Below are 11,604 nucleotides of genomic sequence, written 5' to 3' on the forward strand. Positions count from 1 at the left end.
TTTCTGGCCTCTGTGCTTCAGTGGCTGCGGCCAAAAAAACTGGGCAAACAATGCCTACAAGGTCAACGTATACACTACTACATCGGTGGATACGGATTACGTAAAATATATTATGGCTGCTTGAAAAAAGTCACTCCGGTGTTTTTTCTGGAGACGGTAATATTATGGATATTTAGACAGAATGTGAACAAGGTCACACAGCTAGATGGCGGGTTGAAGAAAACAGTGTGCAAATAATGCCTACAAGGTCAACGTATACACTACTACAGCGGTGGATACGGATTACGTAAAATATATTATGGCTGCTTGAAAAAAGTCACTCCGGTTTTTTTTCTGGAGACGGTAATATTATGGATATTTAGACAGAATGTGAACAAGGTCACACAGCTAGATGGCGGGTTGAAGAAAACAGTGTGCAAATAATGCCTACAGGGCAAATAATGCCTAAAAGGTCAACTTATACACTACTACAGCGGTAGTAAAATAAAAAAAAGTAAAATAAAAAAAAATGAATATTAAAAAAAAAAAATTAAAGTTGGTGCTGCTGAACTACTAGGAGCAGCAGATTAGCACACCAGTCCCACTCCCCAACACTGCTAGACTAATAGCACTGGGCTCTTATAGTAGTAGTAGTAGTAGTAGTAAAACAACAAAAAAATAAATAAAAGCAGTCCTTACAAGGACTACTGTTATTGCAGCAGTCAGCAGATGAGATCAGAAGCAGGACAGCTGCCCACTGCAGCTACATACAGAGCACTGCAGTAGAAGGTAGATTACTAGCCAGCAAAGCTACCTAAGCTAAAATGTCCCTCAAACCCCTGCAGACTTCTGTCCCTCCAATAACAGAGCAGTATCAAAACGATTACTAGCCAGCAAACTTTCAACTGTCCCTGAAATCACTAACAGGCAGCAGCTCTCTCCCTACACTATCTCTTCAGCACACACAGGCAGAGTGAAAAAACGCTGCAGGGCTTCGGTTTTTATAGGGAAGGGGAGTGGTCCAGGGGAGAGCTTCCTGATTGGCTGCCATGTACCTGCTGGTCTGGGGTGAGAGGGCAAAAAAAAGCGCCAACAATGGCGAACCCAAAATGGCGAACGTCGCGCGACGTTCGCGAACTTCCGGCGAGCGCGAACACCCGATGTTCGCGCGAACAAGTTCGCCGGCGAACAGTTCGCGACATCTCTAGTCCCTGTCTCCCAACTTCTCTAATTGGGCTGTCCCTTTAGGACCTAACACTTCTGGGGCCTTGTTGACTCAATGGAATATCCAGCCAGATCAACCGATACTGCCAAAGAGGAAGGACCTCCCCCTGCCAAGCAATATGTTACAGTGATGCAGTATATGGTCATCAACCTACAGGCCAATGAACTGGGTATGTAAAATAAGTACAAATGGGGACATGGGTTTTAACCCAATAACAAGGAAATGAGGTACTGGTAGGGAACCAACCAAAAGACATGACTTTAAGAGGGGTGTCTGCTGAAATTCATATTAATCACTATTCAAATTCCGTGTTTGCCAACTCTGACATCCTTGATTGATGTTGTGCTTCATACTGGGTACCCTTTGAAAAGAACACACCGAACAAGGGGTCATCCAGCATACCAAAATATTGGGATCACAATTTATTCTCAACGTTGTGGTCATGATTTTTTGGCCACAATTTTCGCAAATGCAATCTCAAAATCAGCCCCTTTATGACAGCAAGCTCCACTTAGGCTAAATATGATGGTGGAGCCCTACTGGACTGTAAAGTTCTATATGTTCTTGCAACTACAGCTGATACAGCAAATCCTCATATATCTGAGACCCTGTTTTAAGCTTGTGGGAGGCCCTGGCCAATTTTTTGAACATTAAAGGAACTTGAAGGAACCTAAAAAGTCTAAAAACCTAAGCTTTAAATTTCAGCTCTATGAAAGCAAAGAGAAGATATGTTGTGAGCAAACGTTCATAAATCCCAAGGCTGCTGCTGTACTGGAACACAGGCTATTATGGCTGATTTAGGAAACTCTATAATTGTGCTGCTAAAATAAGTCAGTGGGTGTAGCTGCTCATAGGTTGCCTTTCATGGTAGATATATAAATAAGGGAACATTGCTAGATATATACAGTTTGGCTGCTCTGTTACTGGCACACAGATGTCTTCTCTCTGCCCTCATCAGCTCATGAACCTGGACCAACTTTTTGTTCTGTTCTGTGGATCAATGAAGGTTCTGTTTGTGGTTCTGATGTTCCAGGTACTACCGGCTGCAGCTGAAATGGCCAGTCCCAGCTTTGGGTGCCAACTAAGTAAAAGCAACAGGATGAACTACTTTAGTGACGGGGACTTGATCATTGGTGGAATTCTCCAAATAAATGATATATTCCTTAATTTCCATTGGGGTACACTGTGCACATTGTGAGAGCAAATTACTCTTATTTTCTCTTTGCCTATAGGATAAATCACTGCATTGCGTCTTCACATAGTATTGAATTCTGTTAGTTCACAGTCTCAGGAGGACAAAATTCAATAAATGTATTTATTGTCTGTTGTGTAGCGACCCAGGCAATGCAGAAATGCATATATTTTGTTGGTATTGAAAGGTACCCCCTGGCCCTCAGATTCACTGCCAGATGTAGTGGCAAGCAACTGTCAGCTGGGGGAATTTGTTTTTATATTGTGCTTTTTTTTTACTTATCACACAGGCACCCAATGGTCTCTCCCCTGAAGCTGCTGCTGTAGACACTAGCTCTTACTGTAGGTATCTATATGGTAAAAATGGCCCTGAGGGTTACACAAGATCTATTTGTATTTGTAAAGGGGTATAAAAAAATACTTGCAATTACCCTCTGGGCAATGGGCATTCACCTAAAGGGAAGAGTGTACATACTGCGTATCTTGACAGCGCTATATAAATAAATGATGATGATGATATGGCCAATTTTTGTCTGCACTAAGTACATGGCTCCATGTGTAGCATTTGTTCACCTTCACTCCTTCACAGCTTGAATATATTAAAGTGCTTTCCCCTGTGATGAAGCTTTGTGCACTGAGAGCACTTGAATGTTGAATGATCATGGGAAGGAGCTGATCCACTCTACTCACATTGCAAATACTTATAGTCCATTCACAGGGTACCTGTCCATGATCCCTGTTTAAAGAAGAGAAAAGCCTTTAGGTGTGAGTTCACAATGAACAATAAAAAATGCACCTTCAATATTAGCGAAAATTATTTTCAGGAGGATATTAAATGAGAGACAGGGAGCAATGTTTGCTATTACCTTTATATCTAACCTCATTAATAGGATCTAATAGTTACACCTGTCTCTCTACATAACAGAATTTCATTCAGACACTATCGGCACCTACTGGTTTTTATTTATACGATTGAGGAGATCAATAAGGACCCGGAGCTTCTGCCTAATGTGACTTTGGGCTATCAGATCTATGACTCCTGTGCCTCGGGGATGAAATCTTTTGCAAATGCTTTTGGAATCCTGTCTGGAACAGAACCACCAATCCCAAATTACAGCTGCTGGAACAACAGGAAGGTTGTGGGATTCATAGGAGACATGTCTTCTGTTTCATCTCTCTCTATTGCGTGGCTCTCAGGGATCTACAGGTACCCTCAGGTCTGTGCTGGAATGTCATATTCCATAGACTGTTCCCATCTTAAATTGTAATGCAGTGCAGGGCACCTATTGAAGGGTAGAGGAAGGCATTCATTTTAGAAATATTTTTGTTGGGCAGTTTTATCAATGTAGACTATACCACCTAACCAACGGCTTTGTAATGAAACCTGCTAGGCACAGTTAGTATGTACTATACGTTATAGGAAAACGAAACCCTTATAATAAGTATGTATATCTGGTAATGACATATTTTATATACTGAACTTAATGCTCCAACCTAAAGGTTCAGCTGTAATGATCCAGGTCTTCAAACTTGTCATTGTAGATTCCCTTTTTGGATTTTGTTAGAAGTATCAATGACACTCACATGTTCAGTGTGTTGTGAACAACTAAGGAGAAGCTAAGCTTTAGGGGTCTTTGCTAATCATATGCTGATGCTACAGGGCAGATCATTAACTTCTGATGCTAATTGCTCTGGTTTCAGAACAACCATGAAATGAGAATCAGGATTAATTACCAATTCGGCTTTTCTTATGACATATTTATTGTATATATTCTGTACACTGTCAGCCCCTTAGTTGACCCCTAGGCTCAGGTTAGTGAAAGCAGTCCAGAAAATGAGTTACTGGGGGGCATCCTCATAGACAAAGATCTTCCCTACTAAGGAGCTGGGATGCTTGGGCTGGTGCAGAACCGTAAAACAGAAAATGCAGCATTTTTACTCTTCTTCTTTGTTATGCTTTACTTCTCCTTTAATCTCATTACATCTCAGTCAATCTGTTGCAACAGAAGAAATTACCCAATACTGCCTCCTCTCAATTTATGGATGAGAAATTGGGAAATCAATCTAGGGCCAGGAGGTTTGTTCCACTATTCAGATATTCTCCATCATGGAGTTCATTTGTGAATCTTTCTCAAGTCAGAAGAGCATAATAAAAGCCTTTCATGGAGATGAGGGGCTATGAAACCCTGTTCCTTCAGAGTCAATGAGATGATTTTCAGTTTTTATTTCTTTTACCTGCAGATCAGTTATGGCTCCACTGATCCCATATTTAATAATCAACTAGAGTTTCCATCTTTCCACCGAATGATCCCCAATGAGTTATCTGAAGTTGATGCTATATTGAGCCTGATTAGGCATTTTGGATGGAAATGGGTTGGACTTATTGTATCGAATGATGACACTGGGAACAGGGCAAGTGAAAGGCTGGAAAAGGAAATGAACCAAGATGGCGGCTGTTTGGCCTTCCTCTTTAGACTTAAAAATTGGCTAACAAACATAAATCGATATATAGCACAAAAAGACATCAGGGAAATAATCTACAAGACCTCAGCTAAAGTGATTATTCTTTTTATCAATTCACAGTATATTGACATTTTTAATAATGTGTTTGCTCGTATTAAAGTGCCAGAGAAAATATGGATTGCGTCCTCATCTTTCTCCCGTGTAATAGAGCTACGATTATCACAAATCGAAGTAACTTTCAACGGCACATTGGCGCTTTCCTTCCAGCAAGGAGAGATTTCTGGTTTTAAGCAGTTTTTCTATTCTTTAACTCCATTCAAATATCGAGATGATACGTTGTTCCTACAAATCTGGGAAATTTTATTTCATTGCACCTTTTCAGACCTCGGCCCACAGATGATGACCAAGATGCCTCTTCCAAAATGTACAGGGAATGAATCATTTGATGATACAGATCTGGCAGCCTATGAAACATTTAATTTCAAGATATCTTATCAGGTTTACACTGCAGTTTACGCAATGGCTCACGCTCTCCATGAACTGTATGGCACAATGACAAATCACCCTAAATCAGCAGAGAACCTACAAAATTATTTTAAACCATGGCAGGTTAGTTCTTTTTATAGTAATTATATGTTTAAGGGTGATTCACCTTTGAATTAACTTTTAGTTTGATGTAGACAGTAATAATCAGAGACAATGTGCAATTGGTCTTCAGTTTTTTTTGTTTACTTGTTAACAGAGTAACCCATTGGACTTTAAAGATATAGTTAAGAAATCTTATTCTTGTATTCTTGAGAAAGTGCCAACTCAAGCCCAATCCCAAGGTTAAGAAGGGGGTGAGGTTGGGATCCTGATACTGGTACTGAGAGCAATGATAGGTAGGAAGATTGGAGGATAGAAGGTGGAGTACTGAAAAACGGTGGCAGGAATACTTTATATCAGTGCTGCTTAACCTGTGATTTTTTGTTGGTTCTTTCATCTAAGAAATAAGGGAGTCATCTGTGTTTTTTATGTGCATGCTGGAACTAATTAAATATTTACTGTACTCGAGTATCTATCACTTACAATCAGGAGATCAGATGCCTTGTAATATCTTGTCAAGGATTTATCTCTGCTGTGCTAAAGTCCTACTTGTCCACCATATTTCAACACTAATTTTCAAATTATGGAGGATACAAGCAGGAGTACAGTATTTCATATTAATATTTATATATATATATTATATATTTATATTAATATTTATTTACTAATTATGTATATGTACTTTCGATTTTTTAAGTTAAATGCATTGATACGATATGTGGCATTCACAACTTCTTCTGGAGACAAGATCTACTTTACAGACAACGGAGACCCACCAGCCCATTATGATATTGTGAAATGGCACTTTTTAAGAGGAGGAAATATACAGAGCATAAAGGCTGGAAGCTTTGACACATCCAGATCTGATGGAGAACAATTATTTGTCAATAATAGTGCCAATCTATGGAGCCCTTATTTTTCAGAGGTAACATCATAGATAAAATCTGGTCCCTGAGTTCATGGAATGTGGACACAAACGTCTCTTTCCCAAGAACACTAAAGAAACACGTGGAACCCATTTTCTTTCTTCTATATCTCTACTGCTTAACCTCCAAAATCTGTTTTGTTTTGGTTCAATGTCCAGAATTTGGGGACTTGGCATCTCGAGCAGGGCTGTTCTAATAAATGGGCAAAAGGGTCTTGGCCCACAGAGGCATTGGGTCTACCATCAGACCTTTCATCTGTTAAAACGTTTGACTGAAGCATTACTCTGAAATGCTTATTGCACTAGAAGAGTTCTACAACAACATTTATAGATTTATATTGAGTTTTTCACTTTTTATTTTCTTTCACCATTTTTGTTTATCCACTGCCATGACTGTTGGTCCAGGATGGTGCACCTGGGCCCTAATTCTTCTCTGGTAAACATAGAACATTTCTTTTCTATTGTCTTCCTAATTACATTTTTGATTACCTGCTTGAGGGTAGAATCTCACCCTTACTCTGCTCTAGAATGCACCAAGTACATATTTCTTGGGATAGTGTGCCAGGCAGTTAGTGAAAGGTGAGGTGGTTTAGGGAGGCATGGCTAGAGTGTGTTTCTAGTGCTTAGGTTTGAGAACTAAGTTGACATTTCAAAAATTTTCCCAGATCAAGGGTTCCCAAGGGAACTCAAAATGGTTCTTGATTTCGAATTGGCACTATTCATTGACCATTCATTGGTTCATAGGCAAGGGGGAGTTTCTGCCACCCTTAAAAATAAAAGTCTCATGTCTAGGAAGGTTTTCAACTGTCCTGTCATGATATATATTCCATCAATGCTCATGTGGTCCCTCCAGGATCTTAAATTGGTTCTCAAGGCATTGCAAGAGTCTCCTTCCAAGGCCGTTCAGATGGTTGATAAAGGTTGCAGATTTGGATGGCAAATAGTTGACCCGATATGTGTCCGAGTTGAGCTGATCAGTCTCTCCATTTTATATGGTCTTTCACCCTGATAAGGTGGTTTCATGAACTCTTGTTTCTTTTCTACTTAAGGCCGTGTCTGAGTATTATGATATCCAGCCTTTTGTGGTCCCATCTTTATGTGCTAATTCAAAGATCATGGAAGCTAGGCTTCATTTGTTGCATGTGGACTATGTGAAGTGGACTTTTAGACAGTCAGAATCTCTTGTTACTATTTTTAAATCCTTTAGGCTCAAAAAGAGAAGATTCTACAACGAAGACAAAAATATCTAGATGGATCAGGGAAACAATTTATCAGACATATACAGCTCTTGATAAGGGTCCCATGTGTGAGGTTAGAACTTGACCTGACATTTAAGTGCTTCTTAGGCTTGGAGAAATATGGTTTCTTCAGCTGTGTAGGTCTGCCACGTGGACTTCCATTCACACATTTGCTAAATTGTATAGATTTGACTGGCTTTATTTTTTTTTCAGGAAGGCTCAATGGTCTTGTTTCTTCCCTCCCTTGTATGTCACTTGATAGGACTGCTTTGGCAAGTCCAGTGTTCCTGCGTCCCCAAGGATGTAAAAGAATAGGGGATTTTTTAGTATACATTTATGTTACAGTAAATGTATGCAGTAGAACAACCTCCACTGACTGGAACAATGACCCCCTGTAGTGCAGTTTATTGGGGAATTGTGAGGTTTTTTTCTTATGGTCTGCATATGTGTTTTGTTAGTTTGCTTTTCAAAACTGCCTTTAAGCAGGAAGGATATAGAGTAAGAATGTCCTTTGGTTTCTTCAGAATCATTCTTCCTGTAGAGATGAGTTTAACCCACGGTTATGGCTCCCAATTGGGCCTCTTCAAGCAAAGATTCCCTTAGTTGTCCCAGAATTGTTTCCCATAAATCTTCCCCCAAAGACTGCTGAGGATAGGTTCCAACATAAGTGATAGTAGGATTGTGCATGAGCTCTTAATAGTAGGCATTCGTACATGCAAGGGCCCCATTTAGTTGAAATGCTGTTACTATTCATTTCTGAAACCAAGTGAGTATGAATACCCAGAAAAGGATGCAAGTGGTTCTATTCCTCTATATTGCTGACTCCAAGCAGGTTATTACTAATTAAGGCATTTCCCTTTTGTGATGGGCTTGGCTTTGTTTTGTGATTTAGTGTTTAAAAAAAAAGTGCTGGAAATAAGTTTGTTATACCAAAATATTTATTTTCTCATGTTTATTATTATGTTTTAAATTCATGTGTTTATTCTACCCCACAGTTTGTCCATTCTCATTGTAGTGAACCCTGTAAGCCTGGATTCAGGAAAGCTAAGATAAAAGGGAAACCAAGTTGCTGTTATACCTGTGTACAGTGTTCTGGAGGGGAAATGTCTAACATAACAGGTATGTCTGATATCAAAGGTAATGGGGATCATTGTCAAATACCTGAAATGCAGAGCATTAAAGGGAGCAAAATCATTTCCTCTAGTGTGTGGTGCAGAGTACAGCACTGGTAAGCACAAGGCCGCTCTATATTCTGCACCCTGCCCTACAAAAGAAAGGACAAGTAAGGCCTATACAGAGATGAGACAAAGTCACAAACTCTAATATGCTGTCTTATATAAAGCTTCAAAAATATCACCCTGGTACAAGCACAGGGCACGAACCTCACTACACCCCTAAATTACTCTGAGTTGGTCACTGTCTCCATGTCTGCTGTCTCCTCACAGTTATCTGAAGTACACCAGTTTCCCAGTCTTCATCAAGATGCTACCATGATGGGAGTTAATTCCAAGGGAAGTCTAGAAGGGCTAGTTAGTTTATTTTACAGAAGGAGGAGCATGATCAGGGAAGATGAAAACTTTTTTCACTTAAATACTCTTAAACCATATACAGTTTGGGAAGTTAGTGGAATAGCAGAACAATAAAGGATACTATTTCCATTGTCTTTTTAGTTACGACTGTTCCATTATTTAAGTAAATATGTCCATTTCCTGGGATTCATACATTTATAATAATTATAAATATATCTATTTCTTCCACTAATATTTCTATCACTGGTTTAAAAAATCACTTACTTATTAATGAGTTTTTCACTGGGGTTAAAACCCCTGATGCATTGGTTCCTCAGCAACACTTGTCCTTGTAGAATAAAAACTCTCTTGAAATGATTGCCTGTTGGGACAGTTGACCTGTCGTGTCCATCTACTGCACAATGTAGGGTCCCATGGAAGGGATTTGAAACTAACTTCAAATGGGAAACAATGGGAAACTAGTTATAATTGAGTTGAATAGTAAGCTGTCTGATAATAGTCCTTGATATTCCAAATAGGGTTGTACCCTAGAATCTAACACCCCTTTTTTCAATGTTATTACAGATGCCCAGATTTGTATACAATGTTCTAAATATGAAAAATCAAACAGTAGAAGAAACAGCTGCATCCCAAAGAATATAAATTACCTCTCCTATGATGACTCTTTGGGTGCTGCTTTATCCTCCATCTCCGTAACATTCTCCATCACTTGTGCTGTAATCCAGGGAATCTTTATAAAGTACCGTGAGACTCCTATAGTGAAAGCCAACAACCGAAATCTCAGCTGTCTCCTCCTCATCTCTCTCATGTTGTGTTTCCTCTGCACTTTATTATTCATTGGGCGGCCAACCAAGATATGTTGTCTCCTCCAGCAAGCAACATTTGGGATTGTATTTACCATTTCTGTTTCTTCTGTGTTGGCTAAAACTCTCACAGTTATTATTGTCTTCAATGCCACAAAGCCTGGGAGCAAGCTGAAGAAGTATGTAGGAACCCAATTGTCCATCATACTAGTCATTATATGTTGTTTGGGTGAAATTATAATCTCCATTGTATGGATGGTCTACAATCCCCCATTTCCTGAGGCCGATGCTCTTTCTGATGCAGATATAATTATTCTCATGTGTAATGAGGGATCTGGTTATTTTTTCTTTTGTATAATTGGATACATGGGTGCCCTAGCAGTTCTAAGTTTCATTGCTGCATTTCTAGCCAAGGATTTCCCTGACCGATTTAATGAGGCTAAAAACATCACTTTCAGTATGTTGGTGTTCTGTAGCGTGTGGGTGACATTTGTCCCTGCATACCTGAGCAGTAAGGGGAGTAGAATGGTGGCAGTTGAGATATTTGCCATTTTATCTTCCAGTGCTGGATTATTGGGTTGTATATTCATTCCCAAATGTTGTATTATTTTCCTATGGCCTGAACTGAACACAAGGGGTACAGTTATTAGAACATATTAATAATTGTAAGGGAAATACAATGACTACTATGAGGGAATGCAGTTCATGGAGTGCAAACTCATGTGAAGGTCTTTATTCCTCCAGGTCATGATAGATATAGTTGTAGTAAGTCGAAATCAGACTGACCGTGGAAAAGTTTCACCAATCATCCAAGTTACTTTTTAATTTCTTCTGAGTGGTGTTGACTTCCCTGGTATTTTTACCCTAAAGGTAAAAACATCATCATCGTGGTGACATGAAACTCAAAAGTGCAACACTTTTGTCCAAGGTCTCATTGCACTTTGCGCTGGAAAAAAATCTGTCATGAAGTGCAGAGTGCAGCATTGGTGGGTGCCATAGGATAAAAGGTAAGTAGAGCAATATAACCAGAATAAGGTGTCCCAGACCACATTGCCCCAGGCTGATGCCTACTTCCCTTCTCCTACCTTTCCATGAGAGACAATGTGCCTTCCTACAAACCTTTGCACAGGGGTCAGCATTGCATTCAAGGCACACTAGGCGCTACCTAACCTAGTCCATTTTCCGATGCTCATTTAAGCAAGATTAAAGGGGATTTAACTCCAGAATGATTATTGTACAAGTTATTCTAAACCGATAAAACCAGTTGAATGACTAGCGAAATATCTACAATAGAAAAAAACCCCAGCAAGTCTAGTTGATTTAGCTTATTACTATAGATATGTAACCCTTATTTGGTTACTGTCTCTTTAAATTGCAATTAACCCTTGGCAATCCAGGGGCAGGAGTCCATTTTGCATATGAAAAGTACTGGGAACTGGGAATTACAGCGCAGTGCCTCTGCCTAGGGAACACTTAGGAACACACCTCAGGGAACTTCCACTAGGAATAATAAAACACACAGTTTGCAAATGAAACAAATATAAACTTTATATAAACAGTAGTAAAATAGCTTGGCCAATCTAATACGCAATACACTCCTACACTGGGGACACGTTGGACACTACCTAACTCAATATTAGGTACCTGACTGTTTCTCCAACACAGT

The 11,604-nt window shown here is 39.5% G+C and overlaps 1 protein-coding gene across 1 annotated transcript; it reads left to right on the top strand.

Annotated features, from left to right (window-relative positions):
* The first annotated feature begins 1,258 nt into the window (after positions 1-1,258).
* On the top strand, positions 1,259-10,598 carry LOC108717517 (vomeronasal type-2 receptor 26). Its single transcript, XM_041564156.1, has 9 exons — positions 1,259-1,373; positions 2,538-2,583; positions 3,321-3,612; positions 4,637-5,467; positions 6,141-6,368; positions 7,418-7,539; positions 8,065-8,104; positions 8,602-8,725; positions 9,700-10,598. Exons 1-9 carry the CDS (start codon positions 1,259-1,261, stop codon positions 10,596-10,598), a joined length of 2,697 nt encoding a protein of 898 aa, XP_041420090.1.
* Positions 10,599-11,604: the final 1,006 nt, after the last annotated feature.

Source organism: Xenopus laevis, chromosome 5S, assembly GCF_017654675.1.
Source record: "Xenopus laevis strain J_2021 chromosome 5S, Xenopus_laevis_v10.1, whole genome shotgun sequence".
Classification (NCBI taxonomy): domain Eukaryota; kingdom Metazoa; phylum Chordata; class Amphibia; order Anura; family Pipidae; genus Xenopus; species Xenopus laevis.

Bases quoted from the DNA above. Each gene is read 5' to 3' on its own strand.
- LOC108717517 (XM_041564156.1), top strand. From the start codon at position 1,259: ATGGAATATCCAGCCAGATCAACCGATACTGCCAAAGAGGAAGGACCT. The intron at 6,369-7,417 runs GTAACATCATAG...TTTCTACTTAAG, and splicing joins GGAGCCCTTATTTTTCAGAG to GCCGTGTCTGAGTATTATGA. The intron at 8,726-9,699 runs GTATGTCTGATA...ATGTTATTACAG, and splicing joins GGAAATGTCTAACATAACAG to ATGCCCAGATTTGTATACAA.